Below are 25,609 nucleotides of genomic sequence, written 5' to 3'. Positions count from 1 at the left end.
AAAAAAAAAAAATAAAGTTATCAAAAGTGTCTGACTATACTCAGTCCACTACTGGGCACYTAAACAGTCTTATTCACTAGGGCTAAGAACCTGTAAAGGGTACTTTGTGTTCAGTGTAAGTTTCCCAATAAGAACCTTAATTCTATATTCTCATGTKCATGCTTTGTCCAAATATCATATTTAATGTTGGCTGGCTCTTGGCCTCAGTTTAAAAAAAAATCTGGAAAACAACACATTGTCAGGGGCTGAAAACATCAAAAAAATTACTGATTTCCTTCCATTGTACTCATTGGTTGGAAAGATTTTTAGGTGCAAAGAAAAAGAAAAGAAAGAAGAGTAAAAAAGGGTATTTGATCCCTTTTCCCAAAGTTGCCAATAAAACACCATGTAGCAAAAGAGTTGCTGTCAGAGTGCTGCATTTTTCAGTTGGTTTCCTTATGCTGGTGCGAAATGAGTAGCAAAGAAACATAAACCTTGTTCTTTTTGTCCTGGAGCCTGTGGTTCAAGGATTCCCAATTCTGGGGGCTGTTTTTTTCAGAAAAAAAAAAATTCATGTGAGAGAGGAATCACTAAAATCTGTTGCCCACAACAAGTCTTGCTGCTGTTGTTGCTAATTTGATTTTTCTTTTAAGTCTACCAAGCATCAGAACAGTTAGGGGTCTATTTTTAATCTATGAAATCTCATAAAATCATGCAAGCATGATTTTTTGGATTAAGCCAAGCTGTTATTGGAGAATATTCAAAGAAGTATCAAGATAAAGATGAATGTTCACCACTTACAGCTGCACAATCATTTTTGTGATACTATCTCCAAAAAACTCTTATCAGGGGGATCCTCTGCACACTTGACAAATTTTCCCCTATGCCAGAAGTATTGAATAGAATTGTGGATAGATAATATTTATTTGTAGATAATATTTATTTATAGAGCTGGGAAACAAAGTTAGAAAAAGCTGAATTACAGATTCACCCTGCTACACAAAACACGTGAAGGCCATTTAAATTTTGGCTACAGATCCACCTCTAAACCCAGAAATTCAAGTCAGAACCTGAGTGCTGGCGTAATAATGATGGTTTTTATGATCATAAATTATGCTACTGCCTTTAAAGCTATCATGAATTCTCACCTGAAAATACATAAAAGAGCCAAATTTTCTACCGGCATGATACTCAAATTCACTTCAATTTTAGGACATCATCCGGGAAATAGATTTGATTTCATATATTTCATTATGTTATMATTCCTATTAATTACTAGAGAAGCAATAAATCACTGTAACCACAGAAGTGGTTAGAAAGTATGAGAAATGAGCTAGAAGCCAGGGAAAAAGGAACAAATGAGGCAGCTGCTCAGAACTATGGGATCCAGGAACCATGTGGAATAAGTTATGAGGGAAATCTATTGAAGCAATGAACATAAATGATTTCAAGAGACACCTAAATTGTTTCCGAAGGAAGAGACAGAGGGAAGTTGTTAAAAATGAAAGAAAAATAAGGTGGAAAAAAAAGATCAATCAAAACAGAAATCTGTTGGACAGATGGTATCACTCCGTTCTTGGAATATCTTAATTTCTTAAAATTGGAAATTACAGAAAAAATATATATCGCTCCCTGTTTGGTCAGTAGCCTGAAATAAAAAAAACAGGACCTCAGCTCTAATATTAATTTCCTCAAATTCACAGATTCATAGAATAATTTGGATTGGGAGGGATCTTAAAGATCATCTCATTCCAGAGATGTCCTGTCCCATGGGCAGGGACACCTTCCACTGGACCAGAGTGATTCATCATTCATTTTATCTGGTTTTGGAATATATTTATCTTATTTTACACTGCAGGGTTTGGAGTCTGGAGTCACCAGTGGCACCGCCCCAAATGCCCTGAGCCACCAGATTCCCATTTCTTCTCTGCTGCCACCTGCCACACTCTSCAATTTCCCCAAGAAATTCCTCATTTACAACCCACTTGARGGGAYTTTAAAGCTCTGATTATTTACATGRAAAGGCAATAAATGAAGCCTGTCTTGCCCCAGGTGAGCACAGGGTCTGCAGTGACAACACGTGTGTCCAGGTGCTCTCTGATTGAAGAGTTCACAACTGGGTGGGAAAACAAGAACCAGTTTGGCCTTTTTCTTAATGGAATGTTTTCCAGAGGGTGCAGCAAATAAATCACCTGAATCCCCTACAAAAGGGATTAATTTGAAAGGGGAAGAGCTTAATAATTTCCTGTGTCCATCAGCTCTTTGATTTAGGTTCGTTGACAGTGGGTGGAGAKGTTTTCCCTCTCCTCCTGCTGAATTTCCTTCTTGTTTTAAGGTAGCAAGAGTTATCAAAAAAATCTTAAAATTTTATGGGTGAATTATGGTTTCCAGGCYTYCTGAACCASCTAAGGATGGGAGCTGCAGAGCTGMCACACAGAACAGGCTCCACAAACACTTGTGAGGCTGTTTTTGTGCACCCCAGAGACCCAGCTAATGCAAGAGCTTCAGTGCCAGATCACCACCCAAAAATGCATCCCGGTGAGTGAGGATTGCCACACGCATCCTTGCACAACACCAAAGCACAAACCAGCTCCAGCAGAGACCCTCAAATTACCACAGACTCAGATTTTTGTGCATTTCTGTCCGGATTCTTCAAAAGTTCCCACATTTAAAATAACAGGAACTGAGAACAAGACCGTAGAACAAAACCACAAAATATTAGRTATCCCAAAATGAATTTTTGGGCTGTTTGCTTGGTTGCTTGGGTCCACATTTAGTGACAGGGGGGAGTTTTGGTGGGTTTGTTGGTTTTTGGTTATTTTTTTTGTTGTTGTTGGTTTTTTTTTGTTTTTTTCACACAGCTTTCCTCATTGCTGATGGGAATTTGATAAAGCACAAAAAAAAGAAATGAGTGGGTGATTTAATCTCAGAGGCATCTTACCAGAGGGCTGCCATCAGTCCAGCGGAAATCACGCTCAAACATCTTGTCATTGAGGCCAATCCACTGGTAGTCATGGCCAATACCTAGGGAACCAGAAGAGTAATTTGTTATTAAATAAAAATTCCATAAATGGAAGAGATATCACCAAAGGAAATAATTTGCAYGGAATGATTCAGACATCCTGTTCTTAAGATTCCTCCGTTCATTGTGCTAAGGACTGGTTTAGAGCTTCTTTTTTTCAGCTTTTTTATTTTAATTTGGGATGTCTATAAAAATCCAGGTTCTTATCTAGCAGTTTTAAACAGTCCTGTCTCTTCACTCCCAGTGATGTCTACCAAAGCAAACATCCTTGTTTCCTATCTGAGAGGGAGGAAAAAAAAAATAAAATAACATATTTTAATCTATATTTTTCATGTTTCGGTTAGGCTGTCACCAGTGTTGTCCAAATGTTACAATACAACAGGAAACACAGGAGTTGTTTCTTTATGCCTWAAAAACATGGTATGCAGTGGCACTYATTTGATGTCMTGWGCATAAAAAACTTAAGCCTCCAGAAAAAAAAAGTTGCAGAAATTTTCAATGCCAAAACAAAAGTTCCTGTTTTCATACTACCCCCCAAAAAGTATTTTCTGTTTAACAAATAATAGCTCGATAGTGATAAAGAACTTGTGTTGACTGCAGAAGTAAACATTCATTACACAAAGTGTGCTTTTTAAATAGTCTAAAAGCATGTTTTAAGTTGGAGAAGGAGTCACAGAATGGAAGGGACCCCAAGATCAGAGTACAGCCCCTGTTCCTGCCCAGACCCCCCAAATCCCAAATCCCAAATCCCGCCCTGTGCATCCCTGGCAGCACTGTCTGAACGCTCCTGGAGCTCTGGCAGCCTCAGGGCTGGGACCATTCCCTGGGGAGCCTGGGCAGGGAAGAAGAACCTTTCCCTGAGATCCACCCTAAACCTCCCTGGCATTCCCTGGGTGCTGTCCCTGTCACAGACAGCAGAGATGTCCCTCATGAGGATGTTGGACACCACAACGAGGTTTGACCTCTCCTCCAGCTGACCAGGCCAAATGACCACAGCTCCCCCCCAGCCCCTTCCCCACCTCCATGGCCCTCCTTTGCCCACTCCCCGGGAGCTGCAGATCCCCCTGGAGTGCTCACGGTTGACGAAGATCTGCTCCTCGTGGGATAGGATGCTGGTCAGGTGCGCTCCCTGCAGCCGGCACTCGCGCTCCGCCGTGTCCCACGTGCGCCGGTGAGCRAAGTACTTGTAGCACTGCCCCTGGAACTTGTGCCAGCCGTAGTCACAGGTCTCTGTGTCTGCAGCAGAGCAGAGAGAGCCCCCTGTCAGTGGGCTGAAACCAGGCACATTTGGTTAATGCCCTAAAACCAGGAAGGTTTGGTCAATGGACCAGAACCAGGCACGTTTGGTCATTGCCCCAAAATTGGACACATTTGGTCAATGGGCTGAAACAGGGAAGGTTTAACCAATGCCCCAAAACTAAGCATGTTTGGTCATTGCAACAAAACTGGGAAAGTTTGGTCAATGCACCAAAACTGGACACATTTGGTCAATGGGCCAAAACCAGAAAGGTTTTGTCAATGCACCAAAATCGGAAAAGTTTGGTCAATGCACCAAAACTGGAAAAGTTTGGTCAATGGGCCAAACCAGGCACATTTGGTCATCGCACCAAAACTGGGCATGTTTGGTCAATGCCCCAAAATTGGGCACGTTTGATCAAGGCACCAAAACTGAGAAGGTTTGGTCATTGCACCAAAAATGGGCATGTTTGGTCAATGCCCCAAAACTGGAAAGGTTTGGTCAATGGGCCAAAACCAGGCTCCTTTGGTCAATCCCCCAAAACCAGGAAGGTTTGGTCAATGCGCCAAACCCACGTTTAGTTAAGCCACCAAAACTGGACACGTTTGGCCAATGGGCCAAAACAGGGAAGGTTTGGTCAATGTGCCAAACCCAGTCACGTTTAGTCAAGGCACCAAAACTGGACACATTTTGTCCATGCACCAGAACCAAGTATGTTTGGTCAGTGGATCAAAACCAGGCACCTTTTGTCAGTTGGCCATAATGGGGAAAGTTTGGTCAATGCCCTAAAACCAGAAAGGTTTGGTCAATACCCCAAAACTGGGAAGGTTTGGTCAATGCACCAAAACCAGGCACGTTTGGTCAAGGCACCAAAACTTGGCACATTTTGTCAAGGCCAAAACCGGGAAGGTTTGGCCAATGCCCCAAAACCAGAAAGGTTTGGTCAATGCCCCAAAACTGGACACATTTGGTCCATGCACCAGAACCAAGTATGTTTGGTCAGTGAGCCAAACCAGGCATGTTTGGTCAATGCCCCAAAACTGGAAAAGTTTGGTCAATGCACCAAAACTGGAAAAGTTTGGTCAATAGGCCAAACCCAGGCACATTTGGTCAATGCATCACAACTGGACACATTTGGCCAATTGGCCAAAACAGGGAAGGTTTGATCAATGCACCAAAACTGGACACATTTTGTCCATGCACCAGAAGCAAGTACGTTTGGTTAGTGGGTCAAAACCAGGCACCTTTGGTCAATTGGCCAAAACGGGGAAAGTTTGGTCAATGTTCCAAAACCAGGCATGTTTGGTCAATGCCCCAAAACCAGAAAGGTTTGGTCAATGTACCACAACTGGACACATTTGGTCAATGGGCCAAAACTGGGAAGGTTTGGTCAATGTGCCAAAACCAGGCTTGTTTGGTCATTGTGCCAAAACTGGGCATGTTTGGTCAGTTGGCCAAAACCAGAAAGGTTTGGTCAATGGGCCAAACCCAGACATGTTTGGTCAATACCCCAAAATTAAGCACATGTGGTCAATGCACCAAAAACGAGCATATTTAGTCAATGCACCAAAACCAAGCATATTTGGTCATTCCACCAAAACTTGGCACGTTTGGTCAATGCACCAAAATTGGGCACATTTTGTCCACACTGGTGGATTTTCCATGGGACCAAGCTCCAAGAAAANCAGAGAGAGCCCCCTGTCAGTGGGCTGAAACCAGGCACCTTTGGTTAATGCCCTAAAACCGGGAAGGTTTGGTCAATGCACCAAAATTGGACACATTTGGTCAATGGGACAAAGCAGGGAAGGTTTGGTCAGTGCCCCAAAACCAGGCACATTTGAACAAGGCACCAAAACTGGGTATGTTTTGTCAATGCCCCAAAATCAAGCACATTTGGTCAATGCACCAAAACTTGGCACATTTGATCAAGGCACCAAAATCAAAAAGGTTTGGTCATTGTACCAAAACTGGGCATGTTTGGCCAATGCCCCAAAGTTGGGCATGTTTGGTCAATGCACCAAAATTGGACACATTTGGTCAATGGGCCAAAACAGGGAAGGTTTGGTCAATGCACCAAAACCAGGAAAGTTTGGTCAATGGGCCAAAAGCAAGTCAATTGACCAAAGTTTGGTCAATGGGCCAAGCACATTTGGTCAATGCACCACAACTGGACACATTTGGCCAATTGGCCAAAACAGGGCACATTTGGTCAATGCACCAAAACTGGACACATTTTGTCCATGCACCAGAAGCAAGTACGTTTGGTTAGTGGGTCAAAACCAGGCACCTTTGGTCAGTTGGCCAAAAAGGGGGAAGTTTGGTCAATGCCCTAAAACTAGGCATGTTTGGTCAAGGCACCAAAACTTGGCACATTTGGTGAAGGCCAAAACCAGGAAGATTTGGCCAATGCCCCAAAACCAGAAAGGTTTGGTCAATGCCCCAAAACCAGGCACATTTGGTCCATGCACCAGAACCAGAAAGGTTTGGTCAATGCCCCAAAACTGGACACATTTGGTCCATGCAGCAGAACCAAGTACCTTTGATCAGTGAGCCAAACCAGAAAAGTCAGATCATTGCACCAAAACTGGGCATGTTTGGTCAATGCCCCAAAATTGGAAAGGTTTGATCAATGCACCACAAGTGGACACATTTGGCCAATTGGCCAAAACAGGGAAGGTTTGCTCAATGCACCAAAACTGGACATATTTGGTCCATGCACCAGAACAAAGTATGTTTGGTCAGTGGGTCAAAACTAGGCACCTTTGGTCAATTGGCCAAAACAGGGAAGGTTTGGTCAAGGCACCAAAACTGGAAAGGTTTGGTCAGTGCCCCAAAACTGGACACATTTGGTCAATGGGCCAAAACTGGGAAGGTTTGGTAAATGTGCCAAAACCAGGCTTGTTTGGTCAATACCCCAAAATCAAGCACACGAGGTCAATGCACCAAAAACAAGCATATTTAGTCAATGCACCAAAACCAAGCACATTTGGTCATTCCACCAAAACTTGGCACGTTTGATCAATGCACCAAAATTGGGTACATTTTGTCCACACTGGTGGATTTTCCATGGGACCAAGCTCCAAGAAAAAAACCCATCTGTTGCGGTGTGCAAAGTCAAACATTTTTCCCTGAAACCTCACTTTCAGGCAGCTCTGTTTACCCAGTTCCAGCACAGGCTGCGAGAATATTATTTCTCTAAGGAGTATAATTACATTTGGAAACTTTGTGGGTTTCCACTGATTGAATTGGGCTGAATCTGGACAATTTCAGGACAACTTTATCTGTAACCCCAGATGAATGAAATGCCATCCAAATGGATGTTGGACAGCAGTGGATCTCTATTTCATCAGAGTTTCCTGAACCTATACGTGAAGACAGAATTTTTTTTTCTTTCAAGGACAAATGTTTCTTTGAATGACTGTACTTAGTTTGGAAGAAACTGATAAGTGAAAATTATAGGAAGGGAAATTATTGTGATTGTTCARCCCGCAGAGGCAAAGCTGCAATATTTATCTTTCTGAACCCATGCCTCCAAATCCTCCCCCAAAGCCCATCTTCCTTGACAAAGTCAACTTCAGGCATCAATTTGTTAGGAAGTTTGCAAAGCTGAAATGAATACAAAGTAATGAAATTGCACATTCTCTGTGCTGGCATGAGGCGTGGTGCTGATAAGAATGCATCACAGAGAAAAGTTCACACCAGCCCCTGCATCCTTTCAGCTCAAAGAGGAATAAAAACGAGCCTTGGAACAGGAACAACCCGYGGATTTGACATCAATTATTTTGTCAAGGTTAGGCAGCTCTAAACAGAACAACTGGCAAAAAAACAACTGAGTTTCAGTTTCAAGTTTGCTTCTGCAGGGATGAATCACAGAAAAAAAAAAAAAGAAAAAAAATCAGCGTTAATAAGATGGGCAAAACAAACGTGATGTCTGAATGTGCCTGAGCTGTGCTCGAGGATGGGAAGGACTCGCCAGTGATAAGGGAGAGTTTTAGGGCGGAGTGGGAGATACAAGAAGGGAACAGATGCAATGGCATCAGAAAAGGACATTTCAGCCCAAGATTACAGCGTGTCCCAACCATATCTGAGCATGGGATGGCTCACCCTGAGGGGCCTCAGGGGCAGGATGCTGAGGAACAGGCCTGACCTTCGCCACCCCACCCACCCAGCAGCAATCTGCCACTTCCCACTGAGTTTTATCAATCCCCCATGCAAAATTGTGTCTGAAACCAATGGTTATTGGGTGAGAAGAGGTGGGGAGATGTAATGGGATGGAAACTGGGTTTTTCTTTTCCACTAAGTGAGTATAGCCAGTGCTTTGGGTCTCTTCTTGCATTGGTACAGAAACAGCCAAATATTGYAGAATATGCCATGGACTAATAACTAAAAATACCTTAACTAAGGGATTACTAAAAAACAACTGGGAAATATTTTTTCACAGCACAGAGCTGGTTCGTAATTCATAGCAGGAAGAGGCCATTTACATCCTAAGCACCAAAATGTCTATTTTTTTTTTTTTTTTTTTCAAAAAGAGTTTAAATCCCCCATGACACAAACTAGATTTTACATGTACATAAATGGATTTCAAAGGGTGAGCATGTCACGTCAGAGGCTTATCAGAATTTGTCTGACACTAATAGTGTAATCATTGCCTTAAGAGGTTGATATCAAAATAATTTCCCAAAAGTYATCAGTATTGACAGAAATGTACTAAATGTAAAGGCAAAACAAAGCTCACACTGATTATCTCCCTTCTATTTCCAGGAAGTTGAACTGCAGAAAACTGTTTGTGCCTTGAGTCATCTCAGCTATGAAAAAAAGGAATGTAATTTATACAACCAAATTGTTAGTTTTTGTATCATTTCCCTCTGTATTCTGCGTGAGGTGCAGGCTCCAGACACAGCTTTAATCTCTGYCATCTAAGTAGTTTTTAAAGTTTAGTCTGCCTTGGGCTTTCTGGAGTATTTGTTTAACCACACGAGGCTGACTAACAGACCTATGTCCTTTGTGAAGGCACTTGAGATTTTATTATTTATCTTGTTCAGGGACTCTTTYGTCCCACAGGAAACAAGTCAGATAATTACAAGGAGAGCTGAGAAAAACGTGCCCAGAGAGGATTTCCAGACTGTTCTAATCACGCTTTCCCTGGCCTCAGCTAGGCAAGAAGTGAAGGATTTGAGAGAAGTTCTGCTGAAAGGCACACTGGGGAGGAGAAGAGGCTTGAAAACTCAAAACTGAGAGGACTGCATTCACAAAATGAGCATGAATCATAAAAAAACCACAATTTCTCATCTTAAGGAAAAAGGTGCCAAACAGTGACAAAGCGAAAAGTTAAGCAATTTCTTCACCTGTGTGTATCTCAAGTTTTAAGAAAAAACAAAACAAAACAACAACAAAAAAAAAAAAAAAAAAAACCCCACAAAAAACAAAAAAAAAAAAACCCAAAAAAAAGAGGACTGATGGCTATAAAATACAAGATGTCTTTAGATGGGGGCTAAGAGGATTTTTTTCTTTGAGTTTGGGGGAGACACTGAAGATTCTAAGATCCTGAGGTTTGTTTTTTGGGGGATTTTGCTTTTGCTGTTTTGTTGTTGGCTTTTTATGGGGGGTAGGGTTTTTTAGTTTTTTTTTTTAGAGGAGGGGTTGACAAGAAGAGAGAACAAACAAATAGGGAAAGGAAGATTCGAGGTGGTAGAGGATAAAAAATGCAAACCAGGCAAGTRAAAATGTGGGGACAGTTTCATCTCTGCAGTGCTTTGTCCTCCCTTACTCAATGAAGAAAGCTGAAAGGATGACAAAAAAGGGAAAAGGGTTCCATATGGGTAAATTTTTAATTTTTAGTACCTTTACAGAACTAGTAGACCCTAACTGCAGGTGGCTGTAAATTCTCTGACCCAACCACAGTGAGCAGAGGAGGTGCAGGCACTCACTGAATGCAGTACTTCACATTTATTGTGTTCTCAGCCAGGCAACCAATCACAGACTCCTGTAACCCTATTCCAGCGTGTGATGGAAACTCTGAAACACTGCTCACCACATTTGTGGTGCTTTAAAACCCGTCTGAGCAGCGCCAGGATTTATGGCAATGTGCAGGGGATCCTCAGTGAGGTTACTGTCACAGCAGAGAGAATGTAACAACATCCCTAAACATTGAATTAAAAAAGAGTTCTCTCTAGGTTTGATAAATAAATAGGTACTGCCTTTCCAATAGCTGCAAWAAGCTGCTGACAATAGGTCCCTTGTCTTTCAAGAAATTCCAGAAGAGGCTTAGAGGAAATAAAGACTGACACAGGTACCAGAACATAATGAAAGTCTGACTCAGATGTGGATTTTATCTGCGACTCTCTGCCTTCAGCTAATGAGGGAATGCTGGAGGCCACTTAGGCCACACAACTTGAGAAGAAACCCATTTCTCTAGTAAATATTCMAAATAAACCCTTTTCAGCTGATAGACATCAGTGAGAGACCATCTGTTTTCAGAAAAAAAATCTTTTCCCTGAAACTTTCTCAACTGCTCCAATCCCAAGCTACCAAGCCCTGGGAACAAAGTGAATTAAACGAGACTGGAGAGCAATCACAGACATTGAAACAATGAACTTGGGTTATAAGAAAACACAGTTCCCGATAGGATGGTTAAAAACCACAAATTGTTTTGTTTTCAGAACCTGAGAGAGAACAGCTGGTTGAATTATCCCARGGAGGCTCATCCTGTTACAAACACACATGTGCCATTTTTTGCACACACATCCAGCTGTGAGGAAGCCAAACTTTAGGTTTAAAACACTCCTTGAGAGCAGGTAGCCACCAGTTAGAGCAGCAAARGAAGAGGAAGAAAGGGAAACTCTAGCCAGCCAAGGAAGGAAGAGGAAAATCCATAGAGGTGCTCATCCAAGTTGCCATAAAGAGAACTCACCCCTAAAATTGAGATTCAAATTTCAAGTCTCTACCATTTCCTGAGAATTGTCAGAGGGGCTTTTCACAGAGGAATGACAGTGGAAAGACTGATGGGTCTCCCAGAATTAAAGCCATACCAAGACTTACTGYAGCCTGCAGTCACTCTTTGAAAAAGTGTTTTGGGGATATTTATGAATTTTAAGAGGYGATGCTCAAATGTCACCGAGACCCACAAGAATATGAATCTTTCCTTTGAAAAGACACAAGTGGTGGGCAAGAGAAGATAAAATCTCTTTTAATCTCACCTGCACCAGCAGTGATGCTGTCTCAACCCAACTAACAATTTAGATTAAAAGCAACTCTCAAGCAACTTTTCAAGGAACTTTTCAGCTGCACTAATTTCTAACATCAGACAACTTCAGCTCTCTTCAGGAAGATGTTCCCGGGCTCGGATTGCTGAACTCTTTCCACCTGGCAAGAGGAAGGGCTGTCAGGGAGCCAGTTCCAGCTCCCTGAGTCTCAGGACTGGATTAGATCACCCAGAAGGTTCCTTTAAACTTCCAGCACCTGCCAGAGCTCCCTGACGTGCAGCTGTGCATCCCCTCCAAGTGCTGACACCCCTGTCGAGGATCCCTTCATCCACAACAATCCCACGGGGGCTCTTGGGTGAAATTCTGAGCTCTGCAGTTTTTTTCTGCACTGGTGCCATGGGTGTGGATGGGATGATGTCCCCAATGTCTCCAATAAAACTTCGAATTTAATTTCCAAAGGCAGTGCCCCCTCCCTGCTCCTATTCCTTCCCACGGCATTTTGAATGCTCAGCACTGCACCTAAAAATCCCCTCAGCCTGATTTTTTTTTTTTTTTTAAGCTTTCTGAAATGAAAAGTATTTTTGGTGGAATGAAAAAAAAAAAAAAGGAAAAAAAAATAAAAAAGAAGTAATGAAATACAATCTCGGTGTGCTGAACTCCACCTTTCCTGTGGCACTGAGGTGCACATTTTGCCGTCCTGGATGGTCTTTAAATCCAGTGAGGTCAGGACTGATGCCTTGAAATAAGGCCTGCTTGCCAGACAACCATGTCTGAATCGCCAACACAGTTTTATTTTGTCTGGTGGAGTGGAAATTTGGCACCGAAACCTTTTCCCAAGTCCCAAACCACTGCAGGACTTTAAGTGGAGGAAATTTAAATTCCAAAGCTGAGAGAGCACAGCTCTGGTTCTGATTGACAAACTAGGAAATGTTCCCATTAACCACCTAAAATGCACTCTCAGGTTGGCCATAAAAAGCAGCTTAAAGCTACCATGGCACTCAGAGCMACTCACTGCTATGGATTTGCTGGAATGAGGGGGAGGAGGAAGGAGTCAGAGCATTTATTTCTTTGGTGTGAAAACACTGTCAATTTTTAATTTGGGAGAAAAGGTTCAAGAAAGCCCTCTCAAGTTACAAGGTGAGCCAGACTGCTGAAAAGGTTAAACYGTGAAAATGCTGGAGCTGATCAGCTCTGAGATTTTTCGTCTCTAACAAACAAATCTCCACAGGCTGAGCTGGAAGAGTTTGCAAACCACCTTTCACTAAAGTTGAGACACAGACATGAAAATACACAATATTAATTAAACAAGTCCAAAGGTTTAGTTCATTCACCTGTGACCAAAATCATTCAGCTGAAGAAAATGGAAAAAAAATATTTTCATAAGCTCTAGCAAGTACACTTTAATACACCATTTCTTTTTCCCACGGAAATGCCTTCATTAATTTTATTGACAGAGCAAATTTTGCTACTCTGTTCCTCCTCCCACATATTGAGTAAGCATCTTGCACTGTAAATGTTTCCTGTARATGCAGTGGGGCTCTTGCAGACAATTTTCTAACAACTACAGGCTCTTGGATATTCAATCTTATTTCAGTTGTCCCCTTTAGAAAGCCTTTGACAATCCCCTCATATTGATAATCCTGCACCTACTTTTCCCACAAAAATCCCAGAACATATAATTTTGAACATTGTGGGATGAAGTTGTCAAACCTGTGGTTTCCAGTGAATGAATAAATAATCTGTCTCGCTCAATGAACTATTCCTGTATCTCACTGATGCTTTTTGGAGGTGATGGGTTCTGATGTGTCTTTTGCACTGCATGTAATTTTTTTAGGAGAGGAACTCAGTGACTCTGCTGCCATGATTGAGGATCCCTACACCAATGAGAGAACTTCCTAATGTGTCTTCCCAGCAGTTTGCAAGCCAACAGAAGCGAGCAGGGTTGAGGCCACTGAAAACCTTTGCTGAAAAGCAACACCTGAAAGCTGTTTTGCCACAGAAATTGCCTAATACATCACTTTTTACCTGGTGCATGGCAACATGGCTTCCAGTGAAGTTAGCATGAGGATAAGCTCTTTGCAAAATGAGAGATGGGAAAAACCCTAGCACTGTAACTCATGGAAATTTAACAAAAATTAGGATTTCTCCTCACCAGTGGTGGCTTCCCGCACATTTTTGTGAGTTTATTCCACCTTGCCATGTTCAGRAGGCTTTGCCCTGTGCCTCCAGAAGATTTTGGGATGGAGATGGGTGKCCAGCAGCCTTACCTTGCTCACAGAGGGCTCCAATGTAGCTGGGCAGGCACAGGCAGCTGAAGGTGTTGAGGCCATCGATGCACGTGGCTCCGTTSCGGCACGGGTTGGACTGGCACTCGTCGATGTCTACAGCATAAAATAAAAGTGGTTTTACTGCCCACCAAACTGCCAGGAGGGAAATGCTCTCCAGCCTTAGTCACTCTGGTGGCTGGGGCTGGTTCAGAGAAGAGGAATGAAGTGTTGCAAAAGACCCCAGTGGTGACTGTGTGGCTGAGAAAGAGGAATGCCACGCAGCGTGCGGTGCTCTCCTGGTGGAAAATTTGACTTGTGCGTGTGAGTCTGGCACAAGAAAAATTCCCACTGACCCCCAGGGACCTCGAGTTCCTTCATGAAACTCAAATATTGGAAATCTTATCRTGCAGGATTAAACAGACTGCTCATTTCAGCCTGCAGAGCAGCAGGTATTGGCTTCTAATTGGTTTGCATTTCTCATTTCTTTTTTGTCTAATCTTATCATGAGAAGGACAAAACATTACCTGAACTCATGGTCTTGAACAGCAAACAAATCACATAGCAGTCCCTGCCTCCTCTAGCTGCTGAAATACCTTGCCTTCACCTTTAAATTAGGTCAGAAGTTCATTTTAAACAATTACTTTGAGCACAGGTTACTTTTGCACAGGTTATAAACTTGTATGTCTCTTCATAAAGGTCATTTGATTTTCCTAATGAGCACTGTTCCCCTGAAAGAATCACAGCTTTAATTTAAATACAGATTTTGCAAACATCTTAGTCCAAAATGAACTGCTGGTAATGATTCACACATTAAAAAAAAAAGAGAGAAGATAGACTTATCTACAAACCAACAAACAACTAGGAATAATTGCTGCATCATATGGAAGGCATTTAAAAAATATATTTCTATTTTAAAACGTGGTTCTGTTCAGATTTTATGCTAGGCCTTACTTGTTCCAGTCACTTTCATCATAYTTTGAATAGATTTCTGGAAGGAAAAGTTGGTTATTCTGAATTATACAGGTGAGTCTCTCRAAATCTACAGTCACAGGAGGTGCACAGATGTCACAGGCAACTGGAAAAGGTTCCTTGGCTAGAATTGTTAGCAAAACACTTATTTGTACCAAAGATCCATATGATTATGATAATTCTTTACATTTCCTGCAAAAAATTTCAAGTTTGTGTTCAGTGCTCACCTTCCCAGCCACCTTTTTACCATTCTTTCAAATAACTGCATGAAGGTCTTAGGGAACTATCCCAAATATTAATGTTTATTTTGTTTTATTTGGAATTTAGTGCTGAGAGCTCCTGTTCCTGCAGTTCATTTACAGCTCCTTCAACCTGTGTGTGCATGCACACGTGTGTGGACTTCAGAGGAGAAAGAAAAAGTGAGAGAAGGTGGGGAACTCTCCATTTTATTGTCCTTAATCATCAGTTTACCTAATTCACACTGCTCCCCGCTGAAACCTGGCAGGCAGGTGCAGATGTAGAAGGAACCACGTGGGTAGCAGGTCCCACCATTGAGGCAGGGGTTGCTTTTGCACGGATCTTGGCCTGTCAAACAAGAAGAAAAAGGAAATTGACGCCCCAGTTTCAAGGAATGGTGAATTTTTGAATTTTTGGGAAGAAAAAAATGTTTCTTCGTTGCTACATTGGTGTTGCAGGCTTTACTGTAGCTACAGAAACTCTATTAACATACTCAGCTACCCAAAAATAAGATTTATAAAACAGTAAAGCTTGTCTTCAGGCATCACTACTTTCAACTTTAACAACAAAATCGCATTTGGTACGAACCAATGTAAATTGCTCTTGGAATTACATTTTTTTTTTCCACAGCAATTTGTGCTATGTTTGGCAGTCATGATACTCTGYTGAGGATTTAGTTTGCATGACATGACAATTAATTATAGCTGAAAACAGTTAAACATATGCAAAATGAATGGAAAATGCTTTTTTCTTGAACAGGGTTAGTTTGTGCGGAATGACAGGGTACACAGAACATATTGCCTGGCTTTTGTTTTTTCACTCCCTTATATTCAAYCAATCAATACCCACAAAGCTTCATTTCTTTTCTCACATGACTATTTCCCACCTGCCTTTCTTAAAATTATCKTTAAATCATACATTTAAAGAATACAAACAAAGGCACTGAGCGTATTTATAACTGAGCTAAGCATGAAGATAAAAACTTACCTGCAGTGAAATCCTCGGTTGTTGCAGGACTGAGCGTTTAAATACCTTTTCCTCGAAGAGCTTTGTGGCTTCCAGTGATGTTTATTTCCACTGAGTTTAGATACCTGGATTTTTACATTTGATTCCATGCCTAGGAGCACTCACTCACACAAACAAGTACACACTAAACCATTTCTAAGAGTTATCTCCTCACAGGGAAAGGGAAATCCTGAAGTCTTTCTGGGGTGCAAAAATAAAGCCCTGGCTTTGAAAACTTACAAAATGGGTAAGAGAGGTCTGTGAATCAGAGGCATGAGAAGAATAAAGATTTTTTTGATCGCTTTCCCAAAACAATCTGATTATGGTTTAGTAAAAAAAATAAAAAAATTAAAAAAAAAAAAAAAAAAGGTAAGAACATAAAAAACATCTATTTTACTCTGGCAAATCACACATTCAAAGTCTTCTTAAAAGTACCCTGTCTAGGCATGGGAATGCAGAAGGTCCAGCTGAAAGCCTCCAGAGGAAAATCCTGCATACATCAATTTAGGATCGTAATTAAGCAATTAAGGATTTCACCTTGGAGGTTTYGGAAGGGATCTGATTCCATCCATTCAATAGGGTGCTTGTTTTAGGACTGCTCCACTGAAAGTCACAAATGCAGGGCTCTGTTGAGCACCTCAATGGTGTTTTTTGTGTGTTTGCTCTCCTACAGACTGGTATTTCCCCAGTAAAAAACTTCAATTTGACTGCTACCTGAATTATTTGAGGAAAAATAATAGAAAACCCTTTAAAATCAGGCCCAGTTCAGTTCTTTCCTCAGCTGTATCTAGACAAAATCTGAATTGAAGTGACACTACTGGCATCACCCACGCATTTGATGAAATGGTGCCCAATAGAATACAAAATACTGTGGCAAAAGATTTCTAACAAAAAGAAAATTTTTAAGAAACAGACACTGTATCAACCAATTAAAGCTATGAGCAGGCTGACAACAAGGTCTTTGTTTTCTCTTGTGTGGAAAGTTGTCTTGCAGGTCAAGAGAATTTGATTTCCATAGAAAGTTCTGATCCTAAAGATGTTAAGAATAGCCCTGCCTATAAATCAGTTAAGTTCAGTACCATGATCACACACACAAGGAAAGCCATCAGACAAAATTATCCGATTACAGGAAATCGGAAAGTGAAATTATTACAGACCTTCCTGCCTTTCAGAACTGTCTGGTTACCTCCTGTCTGATCCAGAGCTCCATCAGGCAAACATTGATGATGGAAAATCACTGGGCTTGGGTTTGGGTACCCAAGGCAGGGGTCACAACCACACTGATTTCTCAGCTGGAGAGTGATGATGCCCGTGGTCATTTCACCTGTCACCAGAGCCCAGGCCACACCTTCACCAGTGCCACCACACCCACACCACCACAGGGGTCACATCTGGTCAGTTACCTGGAATCTGCACTGCTGTGCCTTCAACTGAACCCACACTGGTGCCAATCACGAAATCTGATCCGTTGGTGACTTCGGGAAGGGACAAGGACGAGGTCACGGCTTCGGCAGTGCCTGGCTCCTCAGAGCTCAGTGTCCACTGCTCGTTTTGGTAGGGGCTGTTCCCAGGGGCAAGGCTGTTTGCTGCAATGTTAGAAGAAATGGTTGTGATCTCCCCCTGACCGTACAGAGCTGGCTGTGTCTCGGTGCCTCCATCCAAAAGTTGGGAAGGTGAGGTGAGCATCGTGACTGCTTCCTGGGCAGGGTTAAATCCTGCGCTTTCGATGCTGTTGGGTGAGTCTGAAACGGTGGTGGAGAAGAACCAGGGGTTCTGGTTCTCAGTGCTCCTGTCTTCCTCTTGGTGGGGATTGTTCACTCTCCCCCCCGAGGAAACTTCAGCTTTTGTTGTGCTGATTTTTGGAACATCTGTGCTCGCTCTTTCTCCGAAATTGAGAAAAGCAGTGGGCAAGACATGTGTCGATGGAGAATCTCCAGAAACAGCAGCTTCTTCCTCCCCAGCCAAATCACTTCCAGGGGTTTCAGTCTCCTCTGGCTCCACTGTCACCAGACTACCAAAGTGAGGAGTATTTTCTGAGGCTGTGCTCTCTGAAACAGGCTCAGGAGAAGGCTCCAGCAGAGAAGGCTCTTTTGTGTCAAGAAGTTCAGCAGTGGGCGGTTTATATGTTGCTGTAACATCAGAACTAACCTCTTTGAAGATCCCTCCTGCTGAGTGGTTGGACTGATGTGAATCCCTTGAAGATGATGATGATGATGATGATGATGATGTGCTCGTAATGATGACCTCAGGGTACTCAGATACTCCGTTTACTAAATGAACAGTTACTGAGGATTTAGGAGTTTGCGAAACAGAATAAAAGCTCTCTGCATCTGTCTCCTCGTACTCTGCTGACGCTGATTTTGTGTTTGTGTACACCACGGGACGATTCCCCGCGCTCCTGGTGGGTGACACAGTCACCAGCTGGGATGCAGGCTGGGTGGTGGCAACGCTCAGCTCAAGCTTTCCAGTTGTCAAAGCCTTTTCTGGCTCAGCAGCCACGGTGGGTGCAAGAGAAGGAACCACGGGCTGATTATCAGCCAGCTCTTCCTGGCCCATTCCAGAAAAGCCACTTTGATCTGCAATTACCCCGTTGTTTGCTGAAGTGCTTGGCTCATAGGTGCTGTCTGCAGTGCTGGTTACAACAGGCTSTGACTGAGGCACCCCAGGGCTTGCCAGAGATGGCACTGTAGGGAGGAAAACGCCCTGCTCAGAGATATCCATGGTGGTGACAGTTTCTGCGGCGAAGTTCATGTCATTCCCTGAACCTGAATCCACRTCATCTGAGGCTGGTGTGTGCCCAGAAGTCGCTGACTCTCTGCTTGGTGGGCTAGAAGTAGTCAGAGGAAGGTTGTCACCAGATCCAAGCGTGTTTTCTTTGGCTGTGGAAAACTCAGGAGTGGAATGGTATTTTTCCCCTTCAGCTGTCGTGCTGTCATCATAGCCAAATGTAGAGTGTGCAACGGGATTTGGCACGGTCTGCACACTTATGATATCCTCAGGCATCGATTTGGAGTGATCCATGTCTATAATTGTGGTTTCCTCTGGTGGGGTCTGCAGCCGTTCTTCAATCAGGGTAATGTCACCGTAAACAGAAATGTTCAATATAACGCTTCTTCTGTCATCGATCATGGGAATAATTTTTTCATATATCCCAGTGTCACTTGTTAGTTCTTCTGATGAAACTGCCTTTGGGTAAACAGAAGATGGATTTGCCACAGCCTCTGTTTCTTCTGTGAAAAGGGATGCTAGTCCTGTGATCAGAGTCTSTGACCCATCCCTCGGTGCCTCTGTGGTCACAACTTTGGAATAAACACGCCCAGGAACACTGGATGAAGCATTTAGTTCYACTTTGGATACAGTGGGTATTGAGAAATGAGTAAACACATCAGGAGAAGATGAATCTGAAACACCAAGCCAGCCAGATCCTTCCCCAGAGCTCTCAGGTAATGCTCTGCCTGGCGTTTTTGCTGTTGATGTTACAAGAGGTTCCTCTGTTTCAGGACTGGGAGTTCCACTCGGTATAACAGACACAGGAGTTGTGCCACCTTCAGTCAGAAAACGTGAATTTTCCTCTTGGGAAATACCTTTAGAAGCAGGTGTTGTCTTATCTGTTTCATTTTCCCTTCTCCAATAGTCAGTTTCCTTCTCCTGAGGTTCTTCATTCGCAACAAAATAAAGTGTTGTCTCTTCAACTTCTTTGGAGATGAAGCTCTTGGAGCTGTCTTCAACTAAAGCTGGGGGACTGGGGAAYGTGGAGGTGGGGAACTGGCCTCCAGTTTCTGGCAGCAGCTCAGCTACAGCACTTGTGACTYCTTCACTAAATTCAGCACTTGCTGGAGTGCTCCCTCTTTCAAATTCGTGTGCCTTGTCAGYGGAAAGCTCAGGTCCCAGATTTGCAGGGTGAGAAGTCTGAGGACTCAAGGTGCTCTTGATTTCCTTGACGATAAATGGCACCACAGAAGGAAGAACAGCAAGGTCATCTCCTGAGCCCTGTCCTGAAAACAGCTGATCACCAATGAGCTCGTTACTTGACAGCTTTTCACCCTTAGGTGTCAGGAATGTTCTGGGAATATCTTTCGTAGGGAAAATGTTTTGCACCAGCTCCTCCTCTTGCTCTACAACTGTGACTGGAGAGCTCACATATTTCCTTTCCACCGTTACAGGCTCAGTTACTCTGTCATCATTAAAAGGCAAAAGTRTTTTTTGAGCAGGTTCAGTTTCTAACTCCTTTTCTTCCGAATATGRACTGAGAGTCGGAACATTTAAAAACCCCAGATGCTCATGGCTAGTCTGTGTACTTTTAAAGAATGGGTCTGTTGTTGTTTCTTTGGAAAACTCCGTAGCTTTTGGTGAAATTTCGCTTGGCCTCTCATCCCCAGAATGTATCTCCTCCATCAAAGGGATCTTTGTAGAAAAAGCTCTCACTGACAGCTCATCAATCGTTTTCTCRTCCGTTCTCATGTCCCCTGCAGTTCCCATGGAGGTGACCTCGTGTTCAGAACTGGTGACCAGCTCATCATGGTCTGCAGTGACAGCAGGATCTGGAGGTGCTGTGCTGACAAATTGTCTGTCATCCTTCTCCCATGTTTCTGGTTTCCCAGTAGGGGCAGCTGCTGTTTTTGYAAATGATCCAGTGGACAGGTCAGGCTCTCCTGAGAAATGACCTTCAAACATTTCTTCCGTAGGTCCATTGGACATAAGTTTTGTRGTGCTGCTGTCATCTTTGAATTCGTCTCCAGAGCCCTGCTCAATCAGGAAAATCTTGCCCAGTGAGACAGTTGAAGAACCAACTTTTGCATCTTTGCTTTCTGTAGATTCAGCTGCTGCTTTTACAGTGCCAGTACCATGTGTCACCACATCCTCACGAGGGTTGTCACTGACCACTGACCCTGGGGATGATGTGACCTCCCCTGTTTCTGAATTTTCTGAATCTCCAGCTTCAATTCCTGGCGCAATGTGAGATGTCCTGTCTTTTATAGAACCAGATTTTATGTCAGAGGGAGCTGTGTAGGGTGGTTCTGTTTCCATGTTTTGTTCTCTTGGATTTTTTGTACTAAACACATCCAGGGACATCTGACTCGCTGCTCCTGACCCCTCTGTGAAGCTCTCTGACCCAGTACTCGAATCTGTCACTGCAGATCCATCTGTTCTTGCATGTTTTTCATACTCTGTTGTTGCATCCTTCGCTGAAGCATCATCTGTGCTGTAAATGTTTCCTTTGTTCTTTTCTGTCTGTGTTTCAGTGACAGGCCTTAATGGAACTGAAGTCAGAGTAGCAGACTCAAGGATAAAATCTGCGTCTCCTGAACCTGGATCAGTAAATGGGGAGCCAATACTTACCCCTGTGCTTGTGGGACCCCCTGAAAATATGTCTGCTGGCTCTTCAGCTGATCCTTCAATTAGAAAAAACTTCTTCTCCCTCAGGAGAGGAATGGTGGTGACCTTGTTGATTTCAGAGCTTATGGTACCTGGTACTGTTTCTCCGAGCAGCTCTTGACCTACAGTTCTGACTTCACCTGTAGTACTCCCAAATTCAGTAAAATCCAAATTTTCCTCTGCAGCAGTAGCTGAATTTTGGTGACCTGAATAAACAGTGGTCTGGGTTTCTTTCTCATCATCCATACTCTTTTCTGTTACAAGAGAGCTGGCAAATACTTGTTCCGTAATAAGCTCAGRCACAGAGCTGGTGGCAACACTTACTTCAGGACTTTGATCAAAACCAGAAAAACGAGTACTTATAGCTCTGGGCGAAGCAGAGGTGATTCCTGAATGAGTTACAGAGAATTCTGTYGGCAGTGCTGTGCCAGAGCCCGAGGAAATGTCTCGCATTGAAAGAGTTTGTGTTACCGCTATTTCCTCTGTCATTGCTGARGTTACAGTGGTGCTATCTTTTACATCTCCAGAGCCTTCCAGATCCATGAAAGAAGCAGCACTCATCTCAGGCTTTGTTGTATGACTTGTTTCCAGAGTATTTTCAACAGGGGAATTTGCGTTAAGTTTAACAGTTGTTTTATAATGGTCTCCTGGAGAAGGCGTTGCCTCTTCTGCAATAAGGTCAATTACACCTTTATTGGCTGTAGAAGGAATAAAAATTGCATCCAGAGAAGCAGTTRCAGCAGAACTTTCTGCAGTAAATGCATCAGGAGAAGCTGTTATATCAGAATTTTTATCATCATCTTCCTTTCCTGACCCTGTCACCACTTCCAAGACAGAAGTGGACAGATCAGATTCGGTGGAGCCATCTCCAGAGGATTCRCTGGAAATCAAGAGCAGGTTTTTGCTGTCTTTAGTAGAGCTCTCCTCAGTTCCATGCCATGTCATGGTCTCTCCACTGTTTTGCTCRTGTGAAGAAGTGGTGGCCGTTGATTTATCTGTTGTAACCACTTCAGACTCCCCACTGTAGACAGGTTCTAACATTGCAGCCCCTGAGGTTGGTTGTGTGACCTCAAACGCCCCTATYCCTTCTCCAGCTTTGCTTGGTTGCATAGTACCAGAAGCTTCGGATTCACTGATTATAAATGTGTTTGTTTCATTGATTTGAGAAAAGGTTACGTTTTTGGAATGTGCGACGCTCTCGATTTGGTCGCTCCGCGCTTCCTCAGCTTTTGTGCTCTTAGGTGCACTCGTAACTTGTTGTTTCCCATTGATGAACTGCAAAGCTGGAGGAGTTGTAACATCAGTAGTATTTTCACAGTCTTCCTCTTCTTCAAACTCTGCATAGTTTGGAAAGAAAGGATCCAATATTATATATTCAGATGAATCCTGCACAGAGTCTGAGGTACAGGGTTCAGTCTGAGCTGAGTCTGCGTCAATGTGGGTTTCATCTAGTGCATGAGGAAGCATGTGGCGATTGAACAGATCCAAAAATTCATTCACCGGGTGATCTGCAAGAAAAAGAGAGCTTTTCATAATCCCTAAGTGACAGGCAGACACATGAAGCACAAGAGATCCACCGCAGAGAAAAAAAAAACAAATGAACCCAAACAAAAATAAACTAAATTCAACAATTCATTGTAAATTCCGTGTTTTCTTCTACTGACACAGTGAAATTCTGCCGTGGTTGGAGCCTCTCTGCACMCTGAGCACATTGATTATTCAGCACTGCTGATTGCCACATTTTCCTTGRTCCCAAACCCACACCTGAGTTACCTTCCCCTACACTGCTCAGCAAAGATAAAAAACTGACAAGGTCAAAACCATTTTTCAGACTGACCTGCTGCAACTGCTTCCATGGATGAATTTAGACACTAAGGAACCTTTCCCAARCACTGAACTCAGACAAAGCTAAGCAAGGTAAAAGCTTAAATTAAATAAGGCATATTTAAACTCCCTCTGCATCTCCATTTTACTTTAGTCTAGAGTAATTCAAATTACTAGGAACAACATAACACCTACATCAATCAGACTCTTCCCTAGACTTGGTCCATAGGTCAGTGAACAAAGTCTTGATTTTTGGCTATTTGGAATTTTAAAGAATTTTGCAGCAAATAAGAGGAAAAAACCCACAGACTCAAAAGTCATCTCCCACTAACGACTGAAGTTCAGTAATTTCCTTCTGTTTATTACTCTGAATTATTTACATGTTCCCACTGATTGCAGACTTCTCACCGTTTTTTTCTAGGTGGCCAGGCAGATAAAGAGGAGGAAAGAAGATCTAAGAAGGCAAGATTTTAGCTGCAGAAAGCCTCATGAATTCCWCCAAGATTTATGACCTCAAATTCCATAGACACTTTTTAAACTTGCCCTTTCAGCACAAACATTACTTCAAACCCTCTGTTTCAGACAATAGAAGCTATCCTAATTAAAAAAAAAAAAAAAAAAAAAAAAAAAAAAAAAAAAAAAAAAAAAAAAAAAAAAAAAAAAAGATACAGCAGACTCAGAAAACAAAAAAAGCCATATTTCACACTTGGCCAACTGACTTGAAATTGGAAACCTTGCTCTGAAATCCAGTTTCATGAGTGTTTTTTTCTTCTGGACATATGTTTATAACCATTTTGCCCAGAGAGGATCTGAACCAACTGACAGGTTGTCAGCAACAATTGCTTCCTGAAAAAATATCTGTATTATGTGACAGAGCTCTATTTTATAAGCAAATCTTCCTCACTAAAACTTTTTACAAGACCTAAAACAAAGAGAACCTGAGCTGAAGCACTTCATAAATTTGAAGTAATTCCCCTAACTATGAAGATAATAATTTAACCTCTATGACTGCTGAGTCCTCAGAGACAGAATCATCAGGTGATCATTCTGGRAAAGAATGTATTCAATCAAATTAAACTGACACAGATCACTGYGAAAAAGGTTTGTGGTTCTTTATCCTGGGCTGGTTTGTGTGTGCAAATTGACTTCAATTTGGTTTTGAAAAGGTCATTGCAACTCCATTGAGAATTAATGTTCCAACATCTCACGCTGTGTTTACAGCTAAACTCATGAAGTATTACGGGATTTTCACTTTGCTAAGGCTCCAGCTGAAGAATACAGAGAATAAATCACCTTCAGCGTTGTTTATTTTGACTACAATGTCAAGTTTGTGCAGCACTAAGCTCAGTGCTCCCAGTGCARCCAAAAAAAAGGTTGTTTTTAACCTCATTTCTGCTTGGCTGTTTTACACTGCCTGGTGTTTACTCTGTGCTGTGATGTCTCTGTTAGAAGATGACAGAACTGAGATTTCTTCTCTCTCCCTCACGTGTGCTTGTTGGGAGTTGTTCTACGCAGTGCTTGTAAAGAATTAATATTTCTCTCCAGTAAATTAAAAATATTTACAAAGGCTGCCCAATGCCACAGAAGAATAAAATTTCTGCAGACATTTATTTGAGCTTTCCTAGATCTCCCTTTCAAATTTTGTAAAAGCAAGAATTCAGTAATCTCCCCAAGACTGGCAGCATGACTTTGAGGAGGATTTCTAATAACAACCCTTTCAGAATCCACAAATTTCAGCAAAAAAACCCAAAATGCTGGACATACCAAGAAACCATTTTTTCCTAAAAGCAGAAGTTTCAATTGAGACATCATTTCTCACCTTCCTTTCAAAGCTGTGCATGCAAAAATCCATGGAAATTCAGCCAGTGAATGAAGAAGGGCAAGATAAACCCGACAGGGAGCTCTTAGAGTTTCTGATTCTTCATAAATTCACTGTAAAATAACTGCACCCAMAGAATCAGAGAACCACACACAGAAAAGTGCATGGCCAGGAAAGATGCCTCATCCTCATGAAGGAGGGATATGCATGAGCAACCTGGAATATAGGCTGGAGTGCCATAAAGATTAATTAGGATTTAACTCACAGCAATTAAGGCGGTGCGACAAAGCGTGCAGCTTTGCACAGAAATGTACATTTAAAAAAAAAAACAAAATTACAAGGCCTGGATGGAGCTGGATGGGCTGCAATTGTAGGAGGGCTCCAGGACTAACAAGTTCTGACCAAGAGTGCAGGATTTTTGCAGMAGAGCACACCTGGGAGWCCCTCAAATTAGTAGCTCACGCTAAGTCATTCACAGTAGGCAATAAATTTAGAGAACAGCATCTGTTCCAAACTCACCTAGAAGACAAACACAAATTCTAACACATTCAGAGATCTCTATCAGACCCTACTTTTACTTTGTTAGCTTTTTCAAGATCTCACATGCCACAACAATCCACATAAAAGAACCTTAGCAAAAGGTATGATATTCTGATAATAAGCTTTCAG

The 25,609-nt window shown here is 42.4% G+C and overlaps 1 protein-coding gene across 3 annotated transcripts in view; it reads right to left on the bottom strand.

The window, feature by feature from the left end:
* Positions 1 to 25,609, bottom strand: part of LOC130585839 (versican core protein-like) — a 95,931-nt gene that overhangs the window by 10,170 nt on the left and 60,152 nt on the right. For all 3 annotated transcript variants that reach the window (XM_057386497.1, XM_057386498.1, XM_057386499.1), the window contains 5 exons: positions 17,325 to 22,805; positions 15,151 to 15,264; positions 13,711 to 13,824; positions 4,079 to 4,237; positions 2,921 to 3,003 (listed from right to left, as the gene is read on the bottom strand). In XM_057386497.1, the coding sequence (XP_057242480.1) occupies positions 2,921 to 3,003; positions 4,079 to 4,237; positions 13,711 to 13,824; positions 15,151 to 15,264; positions 17,325 to 22,805 (5,951 nt within the window). The remainder of the gene's footprint in view (positions 1 to 2,920; positions 3,004 to 4,078; positions 4,238 to 13,710; positions 13,825 to 15,150; positions 15,265 to 17,324; positions 22,806 to 25,609) is intronic.

The sequence above is a fragment of the Malurus melanocephalus genome, unplaced genomic scaffold (genome assembly GCF_030028575.1).
Source record: "Malurus melanocephalus ecotype Western Australia unplaced genomic scaffold, MMel_1.1 scaffold_976, whole genome shotgun sequence".
In the NCBI taxonomy this organism is placed as follows: Eukaryota; Metazoa; Chordata; class Aves; order Passeriformes; family Maluridae; genus Malurus; species Malurus melanocephalus.
This window is presented reverse-complemented; position numbering and strand designations above follow the sequence as displayed.